We start from the raw sequence: 22,013 nt of genomic DNA, 5'->3' as shown, positions 1-22,013 counted from the left end.
TGAGCCCTAAAAGTCTGCCCCTTACCTAAATCCAACCCCTAACCCAGCTTTGCACCCTGAGCCCTAAAACCGCCCCCCTCACTTAAAACCTACCCCGCCTTGCCCCAAGCCCCATTCCAACTTACCTCACAATTTCGTCCTGGTCTTTCCTGCAGGTCTTCCCTTCTGGTTCCTAACCCGCCCGCTTAGCTAGAGCGCTGACTGCCTTACAAGCGTTGTTCAGCTTGAGGGGAAATGGCATGCGTGCTTAAAGCCGTGTTGTAAAGGTCATTTCCCCTTTTAGAGATCACACCTCTTTTTCCACCCCACTTAAAGCACTGCAGTGTAAACAATAAAAAACATATGCATTGAGCTAGAACAACAATAAAAGAACAAGATGGTGATAGTGCCATGGTTGGATAAGTGGTGTTAAAAAAGAGGGAAACTGTAATTTACAGGATAAGGTCTTTAAAGAGATGGATAAAAGAGAGAACAGTCAAGTTATAGTGCCAGGTGTACACTTGAGGTAAAGGGGAAGCACCAATGATTCTGCCCAATACTGCTCCAGTACGTTCTGGTACCAATCAATCAGCTTTCTGGACCAAGAATACAACATTTGTTTTAAATAATTTTTATTAAACATCTCATCAATACAGAGATGGTGATGCTAATCTGCAAAGTTTCAACCAGATCCACAATCAGCAAAATGAAAAAAACAATTGATGCAGGAGACAAAAAAGTGAAAAAGTGACAGAAAATATCTAGAAAAGGGGGATGGGTGAGAAAGGGATATCAGAGGGGAAAAGCAGACTGGGGTGTGATCACAACACTTGAATAAACCTGCTTAAATTGGTAATCAGACTTAGGAACAAAATGTTCCGACATATCACGCTTCCGTTGTTCATGATATGGGACCAGATAGCATTAACGGTTACAAAAAACATGGCTCTTCTTTTTCTATACCTCAGGTTTGAGCATCTGAATACCACGACTAAGGATTGATGCCCTCCTACAGCATCACGCTTCAAGCATAGAAATCCTGATAAAAGGTTATAACACTTCATCTTAGTATGCATTACATCTCCAACCTTCAACGGAAGGTGAAGGGCAACAATAAAATGAGGCGGGAAAGGTTCACTTTTGACGGACGTCTTACTGCAATCTGCTGGTGCCTACACCACCTTCACTCAATCACCATGAATTAGAAAAATGTTTGTTATAAATTCAAAATACATGGCACTGTGCATGTTGTGAGTGAGAACAGTGTCATCTTTTCCAACATCACCCAATCTGCCCCCAACCCGCTTCATTTTGAAAGAGAAAAACAATGGAAATGCTACAATGTTAGGAGACGGTGCCTTCATTTTCGAGTACCCTGCAATGCTGGCACCCAACACTCAATATTAAATAACATATAAAACAATCAAGGATGGACTTAGTGGAGTCTGAAGAGTGGTAACGCCTCCACAGTTCAGGGCGACAGTGTGTCCATCACTGATCATGCGTGCTGTAAAGGAAAGCTCATTGGCCCTAAATGCAGAAAAGAGCATCCGTGACCAGTATAGCTCTGCGGCAGCCGAGGATTTAAAATGTCTTTAACACATCTCTTGTCAGCTTTCAAATGTCCATACAAAAATTGTAAGCTTCCCACACCCCATAGATTCATCTCAAACCACGTTTCAAAAGAAAGAGGTTTAATTCCAAGCCTGAAGCGCATGGACCATCCATGCCCAATTCTCCAGAATCCTCCCTACTCTGAAGTGATCGATAGGCATCCGCTTCTACTCAAACTGCAAGTTTCATAAAGTGTGTGTCTCACTACTCTGAAAAGCTGCTGGTCCGATTCGTGTTCTCTGATCAAAAATAAAACTGAAAATCCAGGGCTGCCAAGCACTTCAGCCTCGCCTCTGGCCAAACACTGTAAAATTTCAAATCAAAAATAGTGCTAGTCACCCGGCATAAATGTTATTTCCATCCCTTAACTTCACTGCTGACAATAGCTCCTCTGGAGAGAAGCCACAAGATGCAGCCTTCGCTCAAGAACAAATTCACTACAACTCGCTTGAGGAGGTTCGGCAGGATTAAAACAGAAGACATAAACGTTTGCAGATCCTAGTACTGTCTGAAATTGGTCTCAGATGAATGTGTTTTCAACAATAAAGGATGCTAACCAACGATGTGGCTGATTTCCTCAAGGGAATGTTCTGTCTCGGGAAATCACTCCTTTTTCAGCCATTTACGCGTAAAGCAGCAGACATAGTTAAGGGGGCGCAGGAAGAGACAAAGTCCCCTATTTCTACTGCTAGAAGAGGTCTGCGCCCCAGTCTTCATGAAAGAAAGAGCAAGACTTCTCAATTCAAGCAAATAGTCAATACTAGGCCTCTAGCATAGCACTTGTGAGGCCAGGTCCCCATTAGCAAAATCTGAGGTGCAATCTTTTCAAAATGGCACCCGTTCCAGCAGCTCAAACACAAACACGAGTTAAAAACCCTACTTCTTCCTAGAAACACTGCAGACATGCAGTCCAGTGCTCTCCTCCTACTTTGTGGACTGTGAAGTTAAACATACGCAGTGCATGAAGAAAGGCCCAACAAATGTTGTTCAGATGCTCGGTTCTCAAACCTGTCCCGCACCTAAGGATGCGCAAAGAGGCAATATAATGCACAGCAAAACAAACAGGATATTACACAAACAGGACATAAAGAAAGGAGTTGTGTCACAGCAGCAGCAAATCCCCTTACAAAGAAGCAAGCCTGTTGCAGCTGCACAAATGGTGGCTGGTGGGACAAACAATGGCACAATACCGCTCTTTCTTGCGACTTCCAGTGGGCACTCCAGCAGCAGTCCTTTTCTGTGACCGTATCCTTGTAAGCATTGACTGTGTAATGCAAGAAAAAGCAGGAAAACACAAAGGACTGAGTATACGGAGAAAGCATGACGATGAAGGACCCCAAGAGAAATGTTAGGACAGCTGCATTGCAAAATGGCCTCGTCCTGTAGACAACTTGGAACAGAAAAAGATCAAATGTTCAGCTTCAAGGTTTCAGTGTTAACCTCCAATATATTAGGTGTCCTGTTATTATATTACTCAAAGTCCTTGTTCACTATCTCATTCATTCTGGGGGTGGGGATAAAAGTCTGCTAGCCTGCAGCAAACTCTAAAAATGGGATCAACTGGATAAACCGGAGTTAAAACCCCCAACAGCCGGCGTGGTGTCTTCTCTTCCTACATATCCTGCATCCCTGGGGATCTCGTCCAACGCCTGAAATTCACAGTTCATAGTATATATTTAGAACCCTTCACTTTTACCTGGCTCGTGTAAGAAAAATGTTCATATATTTACAAATATAATGCATGGAAAGTGTGAGGTTTTTGCATCGTCAACAGGTCTGGAGACTAGTACCAAACAGTCACTTGGATAGCAAGTTCAAAAATACTCGTGCGGGTGTCTGTGGAATGATCCATTGTGACCCATCGGATGGCGGGAAGGGGTCCAGTCATCATCGGTTAGAAGCCAAGACCCTGCGTGAGCCATCGAGGAATCCTTTGATCTACCGTTGGTGAGAAGCGGCCTGATAAGTCAAGTTAGCATGCTTCGTCCCTGGTGATGGCAGGTCTCCGTCAGGTACAATGTCTCCACCTTCCAAACGCCACACAGTGCCAGAACTTTCTATTGCTGATGGCAATGGAGGTCTCTACGCATCAGACTCTGCCTAACAGGGTTGACCTGGACAGAGAGAGAGAGAAAAAAGGAGTATATTAGAATGAAGGCACGTATAAAACACATTTGGTCATGCATATATTAAGGTCAGGACCAACATTGGTAGAGCGGGGGTCATTGCCCACTAACGCAAGCAAAGCAAACTGCCACCTGCCCACCTGGTTGGGTAATAGCGGCAGCCATAATCGGGGTTAAATGGACTCCTCATACGCCCTGACCCCGGTGACACTGCACCCACTGCATCAAAGGTAGCAGCGCTCCTGAGGTTCAAAATATACATCTGCTAATTAACGAATGGGCTTTTATTTACCAATTTCATTCAATAGATCCTACAATGAGTAATTGTACTTCCTCGAAAAGCATGGGACAAAAACAAAGCATGGGACAAAAAAAAAGTATATTTTTACAGGTATGTTAGTTTGGTTGCCAACTAGTGTCCTCATTCAACATAATCGTAAGCATTCTTCCACCACCCACAACCCCCAGTCCACTGTGATCATACTGAACTCATCCATAGAAGGTTCTCAGTAGCTCTGCAGGCCTCACTCTGGTGAGTGCAGCAACATAGTCAGTCTTCATTTCTTCTGGAAGTTACTGGCCATGTCCTCCTTTATATTCACAGCTGCAGTGATCTTTATCAGGGCCAAGTTTTTGTCTAATGCACACTGACCTGTTTGTAGCACTAGCGAATACTTTCAGTTTGTAGACATGTGGCGGAGAACGGTGCATGCTTGGAGGAACAAGAGTTCGTGCTCAAGGGGGCTCCTGACCTAAATGTGAAGTCTTGCAACAAACAGGGTGGAGGCATTCTGCATAACCTTTTGGAAGCCAATTGCAACAGCAGAACAGCTTTAGAAACGTACTGCGCTTGCAGGGACTTTTTGCTAGAAAGCCACAATAATTCAATCATCCTATTTGTATTTCCTTCTACTGATTAGATATATTATGTAAAGGGACATCTAAGCAAAAAAGCCCGAATGGCAGACTTTTCCATTTGATGGTGGCATTCAACACAACACACCCAGGACAAAGGGGATACTTACATTTCCAAACGCTCTCTTAGAGCCCTGCTGTATTCTGAGCATATGTTTTTATACTGTAGGCAGCAGCAAAGTGTCCCCATGCAATTGTGATGGCAGGGGTGCACACTGAATGTCCCGATCCCCCCAACTCTGCATTTATGTCAGAGCAGAGACTGTAATAACCATACAAAATAGGAAACCAAATGTTAAATAGCAAAATACTGAAAAAATATTGAGTAGGTACACTATCATTTTTTGGGTTCTAAGAGCGTTGTTGAAATTTAGAAGGTAAAACGCAAACTAGCATTTTTACTGCCCAGATCTTGCAGTAGAATGGGGTATTTTGAGATAATGTTAAAAAAATACGGCAAAATGTTGTAAAAAGAAAAGGAAATGAAACTAGACCTAGTTCTCCCTCTCCAAAATATTATCTTTGATGAAACCACATCCATGCTGAAGAATGCATTTTTCTTTCAAGAATAAATGTATGAGAAGCTGATGAATATAATTCCATGACATAGAAAGCAGACTTTAGTCTGTGATTAAATCTTCGATACCATGACAAGAAGGTACTTGGAACTTTCAGCGCCGCGAGGCCATACTAACGGCAGTACAGCGTTATAGAAATCCCTTTTTAAGAGAACATGTTGGAATGAGTTAGGAGAATCAAGACCATGATAGGAAATGAGAGAATCTGAGCTTGAGATGAAAGTAGAAGTGCCACCACAGTGGCATAGCAGGCCCTGAGCGCTAGCAGCTTACTCCCGCTAAGTAAGTATTCACAGATTAGAGATAGAATCCCTTCTAAAACCAGTGGGATCTTAACGTGGGATATGAATGTCAGACATGGTTTCACAATCCTGCCGGGAGACTCAGCGTGATCTCAGCTCTCAGCAGACACTTTGCATGCCCAGGCTGGTGAAAACAAGGCAGGTTTTCCTGTAGTTTGATTTCTTCCTGGTGAGCACCGCACAAATGAATTTATTCAAATAGGTGAGAACACGGCTATTGTGCGCACAAGCAATCACACACGGACCTGAAATCCATGCAAGAATAAACTGGCAACAAATGCGGGGGGTAATGCCATTCCGGGAAGAGAAACCACAAGAGAAGCGTTTTGTAATGTAAGAAAGTTTTCAAGCAAGTTTACACTTAGCCAGTTGAACAGTGCCTTCTGGCTGAAACTAACACGGAAGACCGTCGTTGGAGGTATGGAATGAAGAGGGGAAGCAAGAATAATAATCACAATGCTGCTACCATGCAGATTGGGAGGCACATTCGGACATGAGGAGGCGCAAAACTGAGGCCACGCTAAGGCCATCTTGTTGCCACATAATAAACACACTGAGCCTCATTCATGAGGCCCCTTGCGCCGCCAGAGCGTCAGTTTTTGTGACGTTCCGTGACGCAGGAGCCTGCGCCATATTTACGAGGTAGCACTAAGCCACTTTTTTTTGTTTTCTTCTGCCTCGTAAATATCGTTCCCTTTTTGCAGTTTTTCTGTGTTAAAGGGGCGTGCAATGGGTGTTCCTGGGGGCGTTCCCAGAGACATCCATGGCTTTTTAACACTTGCCCCAGATTTACGAGAAATTGTAACTCTGAGGTAGCGCCAAAAACATATGTGAGAGGCACAAGGAGAAATTCTTTTTATTTCTCCTCGTTTTTCATTTTTCTATGTGTGGTGCATTCTGTAGCACAATATCCTGTCAGGCTCTAACATACTGCCTCTGCATGCAGTCCTTGCAAGAACACAGCTTCAGGTCGGCGAAATAAAGCAAGCCAAATTCAAGGGCTATGCTCCTGGTGCAGGAGCAGGCTCAGTTAGTATGCACCATTGATTTCACTTTTTATTTCAAGCAACAAGCCTGTTTTTGGTTCTGTGGGTGCAGCTTCAGTTAGGTTCTTTAATCAAAGCCTGAGTCTCACCAGTTTGAACAACAATCACTGTTTAATTGTGTATCACACCTCGAGCGCAGTGGTGGATTGTCACAGGCAATTTAAGCCAGAGAGTTCCATTTTGCTGTTTTGTGCCCTGATCAGTTGTTCAGAAAATGGATTATGTCTAGGTATCAGTCCTTTGGGATCTTTTTGTACAGGGCCTCTGGTCAGAGGCTGAAAGAGCACATTCTTCAAAGCGGAAGTAGCAATTTCAGTTTTCAAGTCATTCATATACTATGTTCAAGGCATGTTATGGGTAGACAATCTAACACCAAATCCTTGTTTCAATGAGTTTGAGAAATTTTGTCTCTGGGGATCATTGTAGAGGGCATTCTAGAAAGGGCTATTGACAGGATCTCCTTGACTGATCAAACTACGAAGCATGAATTGTCTGTTGGTGGTCGAGTTGAAGATGCTTTCCTCACATCCCAGTTTTGCGTTTGACTTTGGGAGATTGTAAGAAATTGGGGTGTTAGCTGAGGGGGTGAGAATACAACTCAAATAATAATCACAATCCTGGTCAGGGTGAACCACAAAAGTCACTAAATAAACTTGTGCTCAACCCTATGGTAGCTTGGTAAAAAACACAGTCAGGCTCAACTTAGATGCAATGTGTAAAATATTCATGCAGTTTTAAAACAGTAATAAAGTTTAAAATGCACAAAAAATAGAATCCCAAAACGCCTTAAAAAATAGACTATAATTTAATAAACAGAAAGAGACACCAAAAGGACTAAAATCCAAGTAGAGGATCTGAGTTACACATTTTTTACTTCCTCTTCTTGTGACTCTGGTGTCATTAAGGGTTCCAGTTCCCTGAGTCTTTCTCCCCCTGTGTGCTTTCTGTCAAAGGCTTTAATAGTATTCGAAATGATTGGAGGGAGGCATTGAAGTCCTTGTTTTGGATGTGGCCATTTCGGCCTCAAATTATCTTTTGCGCTCGATTTTGAGAACGCATTCTTTGGAATCAAGTGTAGTTACCAATCTTTTCTTCAGCGTCAACATTTTGGCTGCTGTTGGGTGTTCAGACAACTTCTTTTCTCTCAACTTTAATAGTTTATCGCCGTCTGTATCTTCTCCTAAGCCCTGCTGCCTGTGGTATGTTTTGTTTAGGACCAGAGGGGCTCCTTTTGCCTCAATAATCATAATAATTTGTTTCTGTAAAGCGCAAACATATCACTCCTTAAGGGTTTCAAGGTGCAGGGGTCCGTCGGGGAGATTAAGTGAGCTATTACCCAGAGTCACATGATGCTAGGCTGAGCTGCCGGCAGAGCCGGGGATCAAACCGCGAGCCCCGCGCACCAGAGTTGAACGATCTACCTGCTGCGCCACATCTCTCCCTCCAATCTGCCTTCAGTCGGCGAAACTTTCAGTGCTGAGACAGTCAATGCTTTCAGCTCAACTGCTTCCATCTTTTTCAGCATCACCTCAGTGTGCTTCTCCTTCGATCTCCTGCTTTCCCGCTGAAAGTCTATCCCTCTCCTAGTATCTGATCCCTTCTTCGGCTTCTTTAGCAGCATTATCTTCCTCCTCACTTGATAGTCTGAGGTCTCTCAGTGATGTTGCTTCCTTCTGTCCTCGCACGGTATAGTGTGTTGGCCTTTGGTTTTCCTGTGTCCTCAGCATCTTCGGTTTGAATTCTGCACAGGCCTCTTAAGTATCGGAGCAGTGATCTCTCGGCAGACAAAGTGTGCACACCTGGTGGTTGTTCCTCTGCGTAAACTTGTGTGTCACTCTAGGCAGAAACAAAGGTGTATTCTCCATCTCACCTGTCTATGCATTCTTCTTCCTTCTCGGTCTTTCACTCAACATATGTACTACTTACTTAGGGTTTCTTGGTGGAAGTTGGTGGAAATCTCTGGAAAAGACTCCACTCCTATTATAGCTATAACCTTCCCTGATTTTTGATATTTTCTCAACAATTTCTCATTTTCTTACTCTCTTCTTCGGTTCGATGATTGGAGTGCTTCAGCAATGATTCCAGACCCAACGGAGGAAAAAAAGCATCTGAAGATGGCGACCATGAAAGGAGACTTCCGGAAGAGTGTTTGATGTCAGGGGAGGCTGGAATAAGCACCGTATGGTGAGGTTCATCAACGCTCAACAACAACAACCAAAAAAAGAGAGGAAAGACTACTGCTTAAGAGGGGAGTTCCGGACCCAACCACCAGATAGTGGAATAATGCTCCGCATGTGAATCCAGAAACGATTCATGCTGCAAAATCTAGATGCCATTCCATGTTGACTGCAAGGGAGAGTAGGTCAGATTCACTAACCAGGTTTATACTGGTCAAAGATTTTACCTTCTGACTTTAGTCCTTAAAGTCCTAATCCACCACAGGAGCACACTTCTACAACCCCCACGACCTAAGGAGAGCCACTTTGAGACTCATAGGGTGGCAGGGAGATGCAGGGCCCAGTCCTGATCAGCTTGGCAGGTGTAGGAAAAGGCCTTGTGCAGATTCTTGCGTCCCTGTAGCTTTCACAGGAGATCAGCCAACTGATCCTTTGAGTCATTTCTGGGGTCCTAGGTTTAAGGCAACCAGGTCCAGTCTTTCTTCCTCAGATGGCAGCACAGTCCTTCTAGATCTTCTCAGGTTCAGGAGATTTCAGGTTCTGGGGTAGCCATTCCCAGTTGCAGCCTGTGTGTGAGAGACAATCCCCCCAAACTATTTGTGGTCTGTTCTTTCCTCTCCCCTGGGTTTAGCGCCAGCCTGGTGAAACAAAAAGCTGGGGCAGGCCAGGTCCATTTGAATTGTAATCAGGGATGGGCTTCTTCCCAGCCACCCTGTCAGGAAGACGCACTTCCCTCTATACCAGGCCCTTTTCCACTCTCAGACTCCAATACAAATTTCCCAGTGATGGTTGGAGGGAGGGCAGTGGGATGGGCATCAACAGCCCAGGGACAGCTGGTCACTCACAGAAAGGCCCTAGAAACACTGGGCAGGGAAAACCCAGCTTTATGGAAGCAACATTTCCAAAATGATTATTTAAAATCAGACTTCACCATTAAAGAATTAAAATGAGTAGAAAACGTTTTTCTTTAGCTGCTCCTAAACTGAAATTTTCACTTATTAAATGCAGTAAGGTAAACCAGTGCTAGTCTATGGGAGGCCAGCCTTACCACAATGAAAACGACCCTGGAGGCTTTTCACTTCCAGGACATGTAAAACATTATATAAACGTGTCCTACTTTTTTACAAACCATGCTCCCTGCAATATGAGCAGTTAGTGCCTACCTTAGGAGTGACTTATAAGTAATGAAAATGAAGGAATAGGACTGGCGCAAAATTTTATTTTATAAACAAAAAAGGGCCTCACCTCTATCACACCTACACCTAACAGGAACGACAATCCAAGAGTTTTCAATAATTTTCTCAATTCTCCGGAGTGTGATAGCTTACACTACTCTGATTTGTCACTGTGTGTTACTCTGTACTCTAAAAAACATCATCAACCAGGCTAAGTTCCACCTTCATCAACAAAAATTGTGAGGGAAGAGAGAGAGTACCTCACGGTAGCGACACCCAAGGGGGTTGCTGGCTGATGATTGCCAGTTTACCCACTTATCATCGGCCGCTTTCTCTCTTTGTGTGTGGGAAAGAAGAAAGAAAATGAATATGCTACTCACCAGTATGCATCTGTTCTTGGCATGTAGGGCTGCTAACATTCATATCTATAGCATAGATCGCCGCCTAGTGTTGGGTCCGGATGATTGCACGTTGTTGTCCTGGAAGAGTCTTAGAAGTAATACGAGATAGGTGGCTCCTCCCCTGGACTACAGTGCGCATGGGCATCGACTCCATCCCCAGATTGTTTTTAGCCATTGCGGCAAAGATGGAGTGTAATAGCGTAAGCGATGTCCATGCTAATGGTTGAATGCAAGAAAAGTCTGCAGCCGCTACGGGCGCCGGGGAGGAGGGCGGGCGATATGAATGTTAGTAGCCCTACATGCCAAGAACAGATGCATACTGGTAAGTAGCATATTCAGTTCGAGGCATGTGGGCTGCTAAATTCATATCTATAGCATAGAATACATAGCAGTCCCTCCATTAACGGCCGGCCGCCCGTGCCAGCTGCAGAAGTCTGAAAGAGTGTTTTAAGAACAGCCTGTCCTACAGCTGCCTGCTGTTTGGAATGCACATCTACACAGTAATGTTTGGTAAACGTATGTGGTGTAGACCATGTGGCTACTCTACAAATGTCTTCCAAAGGAATGTTACCGAGAAATGCCATGGAGGCCCCCAACTTGCGTGTGGAGTGTGCCCTGGGGGGGACCGTTAAAGTGCGCTTAGCTTTCTGATAGCAAATCTGAATACACTTAACGATCCACCTGGCTATTCCTGCTTTGGAAATGGGGTTGCCTTTGTGCTGGGCTGAGAAGGCAACAAAGAGCTGTTGTGTTTTTCTAAAATCTTTAGTTCTGTCAATGTAGTACATTAACGCCCTTTTGACGTCTAGCGTATGGAGCATTCTTTCCGCCACTGTTTCTGGGTTTGGAAAGAATGCGGGCAGTTCAATGGTTTGATTGACATGAAACTGCGACACCACCTTAGGAAGAAACTTGGGGTTAGTGCGGAGCACCACCCTGTTTGAATGAATTTGGATAAATGGCTCTTGTATTGTGAGCGCCTGTAGCTCACTAACACGTCTAAGAGACGTGATGGCAACGAGAAAAGCCACTTTCCATGTCAAGAATTGAATCTCACATCAATGTAGAGGCTCAAAAGGTGGGCCCATCAACCTGGTGAGGACCACATTAAGGTTCCATACAGGAGCTGGCGGGGTCCTGGGAGGGATGACCCGTTTCAACCCTTCCAGGAAGGCTTTAATGACAGGCACTCTGAAAACAGAGAGATGCTGCCTGTTTTGAAGGTAAGCCGCTATGGCGGATAAGTGTATCCGAATGGAAGCGTATGCTAGATTGCATTTGTAAAGATGTAACAAATAGCAGATGATGTTTGGAATGGATGCATCTAGCGGGTTGATATTGTGTTCTGTACAGTAAATGACAAACCGCTTCCATTTTGCTGCATAGCAGGCTCTGGTAGTGGGCTTTCTTGCCTCCCGTATGATGTCCATGCATTCGGGAGGCAAATCAAGGTAGCCAAACTCTAAGACCTCAGGAGCCAGATCGCCAGATTCAGCTGTTGCGGATCTGGATGCTGAATGTCTCCATGGTTCTGCGTCAAAAGCCTGGGTGTGAGGCGCAGCCTTTGATGCGGTACCACGGAAAGTTCTAGAAACGTGGTGTACCATGGTTGGCGTGCCCATGTTGGAGCAACCAGGATGAGCGTCATCGAGTGTTGCTTTAGCTTTCTTGCCACCAGCGGAATGAGAGGTGCTGGGGGAAAAGCGTACGCAAATTTGCCTGACCAGTTCATCCATATCGCATTGCCCTGCGACTGTGTGTGAGGGAACCTGGCGGCAAAGCTTTGGCATTTTGCGTTTTCCCTTGTGGCAAACAGGTCTATCTCTGGATGACCCCACTGGTGAAAGTACGGGCGGAGTACTGATGATGTAACTCCCACTCGTGCATCTGGTGGCTGTACCTGCTGAGCAGATCCGCCATCTGATTGTTTTTGCCCGGGAGGTGTTCCGCCATGAGGAAGATGTTCCTCTGAATGGTCCACTTCCACATGCTCTGAGCCAGATGAGACAACTGTGGAGAGTGTGTACCTCCCTGCTTTTGGATGCAATACATGGCCGTCATGTTGTCTGTCCGGATCAACACGACCTTGTTGCACAGATGTACTTTGAAGGACTTGAGTGCCATGAAGATTGCCATCAGTTCTAGGTAGTTGATGTGCATCTTCTGTTGCTGCGTTGTCCATAGTCCCTGTACTGTGTAGTGGAGCACATGAGCTCCCCATCCCTGGAGAGATGCGTCCGTCGTCAGGATAATCTGTGGCACAGGCTCTTGGAACGGTCGGCCCTTGCAAAGGTTGTGTGGATTCCACCAATGCAGAGAGTTGTATGCCCGACCGGTCACCAACACTAGGTCTTTCAACTGTCCTTGAGCCTGAGTCCACTGATGTACCAAGCATTCCTGGAGCGGACGCATATGCAACCGTGCGTGCAGGACTATGAAGATACAGGAGGCCATCATGCCTATCAACTGCATGAACACTCTCGCTGGAAGGGAGTGTTGCGGTCTGAACCTCTGGATGAGCGACTGGATGTGGTCGATTCTCGCCGGGTTCGGCTGAGCTGTGGCAGCCAGCGTATTTATCGCTGCGCCCAAGTACTGCCGCACATGGGCTGGCTGAAGGTGCGACTTTGGATAGTTTAGAGAAAATCCCAAACTGTGAAGGAGGTGAATGGTGTGGGACATGTCTGCGGCGCACTGTTGTGCAGACTTGGCTTGAACGAGCCAGTCATCCAGGTAAGGGTAGACATGTATGTTCTGTCTCCTGAGGTGCGCCGCCACTGTCGCCAGACATTTTGTGAACACTCTGGGGGCAGTGGTCACTCCGAAGGGTAGGACCTTGAATTGGTAATGCCTGTTTTGGATGGTGAACCTGAGATATTTCCTGTGGGATGGATGGAGTGGTATGTGAAAGTAAGCATCCTTGAGGTCCAAGGTTGCTAGTAAGTCCCCCTGGTTTAGCAATGGAAGAACCTGCTGCAGTGTCAACATGTGGAAGTGTTCTGAAAGAATGTACTGGTTCAGAGGCCTGAGGTCCAGAATGGGTCTGAGTGAGCCGTCCTTCTTTGGGATTAAGAAGTACAGGGAATACACCCCTGTGCCTTCTTCCTCCACTGGCACGAGCTCTATTGCGCCTTTTTGCAGCATGACGAGTACCTCCTGCTGCAATAAGTGCAAATGCTCTGCTGACATAGGACGGTGCTTTGGTGGTATGTTGGGTGGAGTGGACGTTAACTCCAAACAATACCCGTACTGGATAAGTTTCCTTACCCACCTGTCTGTGGTGATGGACTTCCAGACCGGCAGGAACTGTTGGAGTCTCCCCCCGACAGGAGTTGGATGGTCGGGGGGCAGTGACAGGAAGTCACTGTTTGTTGGTGGCGGAGGAACGGGAGCTGTTGTTGCCTCTGCCCTTGGCGCTGTTTCCCCGGTAACCTCCTCTACCCTGCTTGGGGTACGAGGATTGCGCCCCACCTTTATTGAATGGCGTTTGCTGTGCCAAGTGTCCTCTGGCAACACCTCGATTGCCTGAGCGACAAAAAGTGTTCCCTCTGAATTGCTGAGACTGGAGAGCACCCATGGATTTGGCCGTCTCAGTATCTTTTTTGATTTTTTTGAGGGTGGTGTCAACCTCCGGGCCGAATAACCTGTCCGGATTAACGGGCTGGTTCAGGATAGTAGTGTGTATCTCTGGCTTGAACCCTGAGATGCGGAGCCATGCTTGACGCCTCAACATCACGCTAGTGTTGATTGCTCTCGCTGCCGTGTCCGCAACGTCGAGCGCACATTTTATTGCAGCGTTGGAGATGAGCTTGCCTTCTTGTATAAGCATCTCAGCTCCCTCTTTAAACTGGTCTGGAAGGTGTTGCAACAGTTGTTCTAGGGTGTCATAGTGTGCCCTATCGTATCTGGCCAACAGAGCCTGCGTGTTTGAGATGCGCCAGATGTTGGATGCCTGAGCTGCCACCCTCTTCCCCGATGCCTCCAGCACTTTTGACTCTTTGTCTGGGGGAGGAGCTTCACCCGTTGTTTGGGAGTTCGCCCTTTTGCGGGCATTAGAGACTACCAAAGAGTCCAAAGGCAACTGGCCCCGTATGTAAGTTGGGTCGCCAGGTGCGGGTCTGTATTTCTTCTCTATTCTGGGGTTGACAACCCTTGCTCTCGTGGGTTCTTTGAAAATGTCTGCAGCATGCTTAAGGACCCCTTTCAGCATAGGAAGAGTTTTCACAGTTTTTTCTGCAGCAGAGAAAGTGACAAATAGAAAATCAACGTCCACAGGGTCAGCATGCATTTCCACTTTATGGTTTGTAGCTGCCCTTTCAATCAAGGCATTAAATGCCGCAGATTCCTCAGTGGGAGACGTTTTCACACTATAAACCTGAGGGTCATGGACAGCCTGCTGGTCCCCTTGATCACCAGTGTCCATCCACGAGTCCTGTTGCTCATCAGGATCTGTGTGTGCAGGAAAATTATACTCCTCATCTTGCTCACCCTCATCTCCATCTGAGCAAGTGGGTGAAGGTGTTGCACTCCTCCTAGGTGGTGGAAGAATGTGTTCAACCAGTACTGGTGTCTCTGGTGCTGTTTTTTTCCGCTTCAGAGGAATTACAAACGACTCCAGAGGCTGTGAGGTAATTTTCTGCTTGTAGAGCGTGAGTTTTCCTGTGTCGGCGTCGATGAAATGCGCCGACTGCTCCTCTAGTACAGGTTGTCGATGACCTAAACTTCCACTTGGGTGAGTTTGCCTCGACACTTCAGAGTCCTTGGGCACCAACCGTGGTGCAAAGGCCTTCGGCGCCACCTTAGGCGGTAGAGTGTAGAGGATTGGCATCGAAGTCTTCTTTGGCGGGGCCATCGGCTTTGGTGCCGAAGTCGCATTCGGCTCCAACGCCGACGCCTTGTCCCGTATCCGCTTGAGGGAGTCCGAGACCTGCTTCGTAAAGGAAGCGGATGGTTTCGTCGACCCGACCGATGACCTCAGTCCACCCTTAGGGGAAGACCCGAGTGTCGACGACTTCTGTTTGTCCGCCTGAGGCGCAGGCGTTTCTTCGACAACTGCGCTTTGATCACCTTCCACGGCCGCAGGCGTCGACGCCGACGGCTTCGGATCGGCAGCCTTTGCCTTTTGCGACGGCACTCCAGACTTCGGCTCGGTGCCCTTTGCCGACTTCGTCTCGATGGCCCTCTTGCCTTTTGGCTCGGTAGCCTTGCCCGCTGTAGGCTCGACAGTCTTCTTTGACTTCGACTCGACCACTTTGCTCGACACCTGTTCGACGACCTTCTTCGAGCTTGGCTCCTTGACCACTTTCGGCACCATTGCCTGCTCGACAGCCTTTTTAGACTTTGAGGCCTCCGAAGACGACGGCGTCGATGGGGGAGCAGACGTCTTCGGTTTCGATGGCGCGTCGTCCATCTTTGTTTTCGTCGACACCGATGGTTTCAGTTTCGGTTTTGATTTTGTTAATGGCGGCTCCGTTGAGGCGTCCGTAGCCGGGCCGGAAGGCGGGGCCGTGGATCGAGGTGTAAGGTCTTGGGTAAGGCCGCGTGGCGATCCTGTGACCTGAGCCATTGTAAGAGTACGAACGGGGCATAGCTCTTCCTCCGAGCTATCTTCCATGGCCCCATATGCTTCGTCGTCGTCCCCTACCTCATCGACGTTTTCTTCTAGGTCTAGGCCTTCGACGTCCGCTCCGTAGTCGTGCTCGACCTCTGCCGATGTAGGTGAAATCTGCAGTTGAAGCTCTTGCTCGTCTGCTTCGGGGTCTACGAAGATGTCCACCGGTGCCGACCGCTGGGCCTCGAGGCGCGCCACGCGCCGAAGCTTGATCGTCTTCTTTGATCTAAATCTCGAACAGGCCATACAGTTGGCCTCGTCGTGGTCCGGCGACAGGCACTTGTTGCACACCGAGTGTACGTCGATGTGTGGGTACTTAGAACCACACACGGGACAGTTCTTGAACGGACTCCGTTCCATGCCGTGGAAAGTCTTGCTGCGTCGACTGGGCCTCGAGCACCTTAGAGTCACCCGACTCCTCGGAAATCCGACTCGACGAGTTGGAGTATACACGAGACCGAACGCGAACAATACCGACGGGGTAAACGAAGGCCTTTTGGCCTTGAAAAAGGAGTTATATATCGATTCCGAACAGGAGATGTCGAAATCACATCTGAACCCAATGGCGGAAAAAAACCATCTGGGGATGGAGTCGATGCCCATGCGCACTGTAGTCCAGGGGAGGAGCCACCTATCTCGTGATACTTCGAAGACTCTTCCAGGACAACAACGTGCAATCATCCGGACCCAACACTAGGCGGCGATCTATGCTATAGATATGAATTTAGCAGCCCACATGCCTCGAACGTATGTGTTCTCCCTGTAACCCCATTGCTGCTGGCGACGTCCAACAGACGTCGCGCGCACTACTTCAGTAGTGCTGCGCACGCCCAACGGACGTCGCGGCCCTGCCCGCGCAAGGTAACGGGTTAAACAAAAATATAGTGAACAGGTAATAGTGAATGCAGCAACCGTGCTTGCTATTCAATCTATGTGCTCATTGAAGTTTATTTTGCCTGGTCAATGTAGCAGTTTGAAACTGTCCTACATGCTGCAATTGCCGGCCTAAGACATCTTAAGGGAGCTACTTTTGTGGGTGGCACAATGAGTGATGTAGTCCACTAGTATCATTTACTTTACAAGCCCTTGGTACAGGTAGAAATATATGCTAGGCACTTATATGTAAATGAAATTTGCCAATCATGCATATGCCAATTTTATCATGTTTAAACGGCTGACAACGGCTTACAAGCCTCTCACTGACATTCCACCCAGGAAGCCTGAAATAACCACTGACCTCCTTTACAGCCCTAGTCCAAGAGGAAGGCGTGCCACCAGGGAACTGCAAGTACCACTTGGCGCTACTGCCGTATTGGCAGAATGTTCTCAGTAAGGGCATAGCAATTTCTACCGGGTGAGTTCAGTTTTTGGCAAACACAGCTATCATTAAACCATGGGGCAGATGTACAGTACTGGGAGCTTGGGAAAGCTTTGCTGACAGACTCTTCAGCAGATTTATGCTAGTGTGTCCAGCAGTTCTCTCTCTGACATACCATTAGTTCTAGATTAGCTACAAAAGTGCTCCCTTTAAGCCTTTGACAATCTTCCACATACTATCTCTTCATCACATCCTTTTTCTTAGTTGCAATTATGTCAGACAGTTGAGATAGTTATGCTACACACTAACTAGGCATCCTTATCTTAGAAAAGACCCAGTCTAACAGCTCCTCTGTTTTGGACCAGAGTTTATCGCTAAGGTGGCATCAAGGCTTCACAGAGAAGAGAGATTGGACCAGAGCAGAGGTCGTGATTCTGGAGAGAATGCAATTTTCTCTATATATAACTTTGTTGTTAACTTCAAATCAGCAGGTACAGTGGTGCATATATAGCTGTTTATCTTGCGCCATTGCTAAATGGGAACAAGTCTTCCTGTAATGCTCCATAGCATGCAAAAAGGTAATTAAACGAAAGGCATGTTTGCTGCCCGAGCAGATGGTCAGGCCGCTACCCTGCCGGACACACCTGTAGAACGGCTACTTCATCCTCCTCAGCTATTTTTGTCTCCCAATAAAAGTTAAAGGTGTTACCAGGATTCTGGCTGCACTTTTTAGGCTGCTGATTATAAATAACCAAAGGGTTTAGCAGCACTTGTGTTTCTTATATGTGTAAGAGAAGTGTGACTGGAGCTGGTATAAAGTATTCGGGCAATCTCTCATATAGTAAAGATGGGTGAAGTAAAGGACGATAAAGTAGTAGCTTATCACTTACTGATATTCTCAATACTCGGATTAATTTTCCTGATCTTTAGATTTACTGCTAACCCTCCCTCCCAGAGCTAGGACCCACTTTAATATTTCGGAATTGGTGGTCTTCCCCGGCAGAGGCCAGGGCAGAGCTAATTTCATAAGGCATGGAAAGAGTTTTTTAAGCTGGAGCTTCATGCTGATCTTGGGAGGTAGCAAATTATCATACAGTAAGAACTGGGATGAGCAAATGTAATCAGAGTAATGAGATAACCGGTAATTAATTGAGAATTTCTTTGCCATCCTGTTATTGATTTCTCCATTAGAGAAGATATACTGCATGTGTCATTCTGCTTCCCCTGCTGCAACCTGGCTCATATGAAAGATGTGGGATGGGAGACAATCATCCCATAGCTCTGGAACTGTATTATTTCATGTTTTGCTGGCCAGTTTGGGTTTAACATACAGCTCTCTGTGAATTACCAATTAATCGTCAAGTAAATTTAAGAATCACAGGATGATAATGGTTTTAGTTTAACAATCAATCACTTATGTAAAGATAAAAAAAGAAATGTTTAGTCAACTCAACTGAATAGTTCAGTCCCTTTAACAGGGGTTCTCGCAGGTGGGCCATTTAAGCTGCATATGACATAATTCGCGAAATGACAAGACAACATGGCAGCAGTAGGTAGAGGTTGGAGGGCTTCCGGAAAAAATGGACAGTAAGCTAAAGGCTCCACCATCCGGCGTATTAACCAATTTTTGAAATTGTGACTGTTTGGCCAAGGGCGACAGGTCTCTAAGTGGAGGAAGTATAGTGGCAGCTGTAGGGTGCAAACTAGTGGCAACCTCAAAATACTGCATATGGGCCTCAGGATTTCCTTTTTTTAGTATAAAGAGAGAGATTCGTTTTGTCTGGAGCATTCTTAATCATTCCACCGTTCCTTAATTTGTCTTCAGGGGCATACCTGTAAGTCATGCAGTCAGTGCTTTGTCACCGGGGCCCAGAAATATATTTATTTTGGATCCAGCCTGCCTTGTACCGGCTGCAGTTAGATTGCAGGTGGCCTGTTCTGAAAGAAAGACTTATACAGGGGCTGCCTGGGCATGTGCACTGTGTATACTTTTGAGGGATAGGGAGGCAGGTAGAGGGATTAAGGAGGAGAGTGTTGTGGATAAAGGAGAACTAGAAAAAAATTCCAAAAATGAATGAAAGAAAAGGGTAAAGTATAGAAAGGAGAGAAATGGGGACAGAAAGGGAGAAGGGAATAAGGACAAGCAAACGTTTATAGGGAAGAGAAATACGTCAGAAATAAGACTGACAGGGAAAGAACTGAAGGGAGGAGATGAAGACAGACTGAGAAGTGAGGACATGCTATAGATGTGAGTGTAAGGGAGGAGATCGAACAAGTAGATTAAGGGGGGGTGTTGGGGGTTAGGGATACTTAAAAAGAGAGGATAGAGACTACTTGGGAAGAGAGGAAGAGAAAAAAGCATTCATTAAAGGGGATAAAGGTGAGAAAAAAAGGAAAGGAGGAAGGAGATAAGGATGACTGAGGGGCAGGAGAGGAAGACAGACAGAGGAATGGACATGGAGAAGAGAGGGTGGAAGGAGGATAGATGGCAGAGGGATGAGATAAGTCATTTTATTATTTGCATAGTTAATTAAAACCAGTCCAATACAGTCAAAGCTTAAAAAGAGAAATAAGATACAATATAAAACTTGCAGTTAAAAAATAGATCTAAAACATTTGCATAGCATTTAAAATTACATAGTGCCGAATTTTGCGGTAGCACTAACAGTTCAAATTGGTCAGTCAGTGAATGATCCTGTATATGAGTTGAATCTTGCGGTATACTCTTATAAGCCAGGGGTACCGATTTACCAGTGTTGCGAGTCTTCCTTGTGTGACAAATCTGGGAAAGTGCAAAGTGCGGCATGTCCATCAAAGAAAGGGGATTTCCTGTCAATGTATCCACGGGGGAGTAGTGTTTTATGAACCATATTTTGGGGAATAAAGTGCGGTGTTTATGAGCCAAGTGCGAAGATTGTGGGTTGAAGCCTGCTCGCTTCTGTGGCTGATGTAGATGGTGCAGTATGTAGGCTGGCTTTTGGTATTTTCAATTCTACCAGTGCAAGAAACTTTACCAGCCTCCAGTTGAGCAGAGGGTCCTCTCTCTAGAAACCGGCCAGAACTGCCTGTCTCCGCGCATGGATCCCTATTAAGTTGAACTGAGTTTTGAGCCGTCGAGTCCTTTCTTACTTCAGAGCATTGCATATGCAGAGTAAGTGTGGCAAATCCTCCATTCCTTTACCACACAAGCAGGAGCAGGTTGGGGAAGGCTTCCTCTGCCAAGGTGTAAGATGTGGAACAGACAGGAGTATGCCCAGAGGAGGTTTCAAGACTTTTTACTTTGTGTTCCTAGAGTAACCTAGGCTAAAATATTTTTGTAGGGCAAGTGTGTGGTAGCCATTGATTGCCATCCAGAATTGACTTACGCTTGAGAATGTGGCCTTGTCTTCTACCAATGGGACGCTTTTGATTGATTTCAGGCCCACTTTTTTGAAAGTTGCATAACTGGTTGGGATGTCCCAAAGCTGGAACAGCCCAGTGCTTGCAAGGGATTCCTGAAGGAAGCTTTTAGCAGGCAATGTATTTCTGTGCTGCAGCTCTTGACAGAGCAGGTGGTTCAGAGTGTGTGGAACGGTGTTCCTGATCTCTTGCCAGCCAACTATGAATGCTCCTTACTTAGCCATGGACTGTTTAGATAGGCTGAACTCTAGCCGGATCTGTGCTACTGAGGAGTACTTTGGAATGCTAAATAGGATTCTGTAGGCATTGGGCTACTGTCCAATGTTTTAGAATGTCAGCTTCTCATGGCCTCACTTCCAAAAGTTATTGTTGGTAATATTTTCGATTGAGCTACCTAGAGGATTGATAGCAGTGTCTGGCCTGTCAGTTTAAATTTTGGATTCCGCAGCATCACTGCAAAAGCCATCCCTTTCCTCTTGATCACTTCTAGCTGTTTGGCGAACTGGCCTCAGTTACCAATAATTATGCCTTGGAATTTGAATATTCCCCAGATGCCATACTGGAGTTGCTTTCCTGCCCCATTTGATGGTCATTGTTTTTGTCTTCCGAGATTTACTTCCAGGAAGTTCTCCGCTGCATATGCTGCATTGCGTTGAGGGTTGTTGCAGGCCCACCTGTGTGTGGCTGACCAGGGCCACTACATCATCGGCATACAGAATGCTGGATAGCGCTGTGATCCCCCCAACCTGGGGGCGTGCGAATTGCAGGAATTGAATATCTGTGTCAGGTTCGCCATGTAAAGGTTGAATGGTGTGGGGGTTAGCACACACCCCTGTTTAAGCCCTCTAAGTAGTTGGAATTCACCTAGATGGGTGTGTGCCCTCGTCCAACTTCACCTGCACCCAGGTGTCTGTGTGGAGTAGGATTAGCATGTCCAGCAGAGTCCGCAAGATGTTCCAGTAGGGCAGGTTCCTCCAAAGTCTAGCCCGGTCTATGTTGTCAAATACTGCCCTGATATCTATGAAGCAAAGATTGAGAGGCTGCTTAGAGGACCTCGCCATGTCTATAAGCTTTGCCATGGCCAAAATGTTGGTTGTTGTTCCTGTGGACTCTAAGAATTCAGTTTGGTTGAATGAAATAATTGCGCTCGCAGATGCCCAGACTTGTAGTTCATCTAGCAGAGTGCGTGCAAAGTATTTTGCCTGGTTGTCAATTATAACAACCAGGTGGTAGATTTTTGGTAAGGATTTGTCTCCGCTTTTGTGTAGTGGAAAGATCAATGAGCTTTCCAGGAGGCTGGGAGTTTCCCCAGTGATCTGATTTCACGGAAGAGAGGGTCCAGGGTCTCCTCCCACTAATCTGCATCTTGCTT

The 22,013-nt window shown here is 46.3% G+C and overlaps 1 protein-coding gene across 1 annotated transcript in view; it reads right to left on the bottom strand.

Moving 5' to 3' along the window:
- Positions 1–594: 594 nt before the first annotated feature.
- LOC144818837 (ras-GEF domain-containing family member 1B) overlaps positions 595–22,013 on the bottom strand; it is a 99,656-nt gene continuing 78,237 nt past the window's right edge. Inside the window, exon 14 of the mRNA XM_078676625.1 lies at positions 595–3,707. Within this exon, the coding sequence (XP_078532751.1) occupies positions 3,683–3,707 (25 nt within the window). The 3' untranslated portion in view covers positions 595–3,682. The remainder of the gene's footprint in view (positions 3,708–22,013) is intronic.

Source organism: Lissotriton helveticus, chromosome 2_1 (assembly GCF_964261635.1).
Source record: "Lissotriton helveticus chromosome 2_1, aLisHel1.1, whole genome shotgun sequence".
Lineage (NCBI taxonomy): Eukaryota > Metazoa > Chordata > Amphibia > Caudata > Salamandridae > Lissotriton > Lissotriton helveticus.
This window is presented reverse-complemented; position numbering and strand designations above follow the sequence as displayed.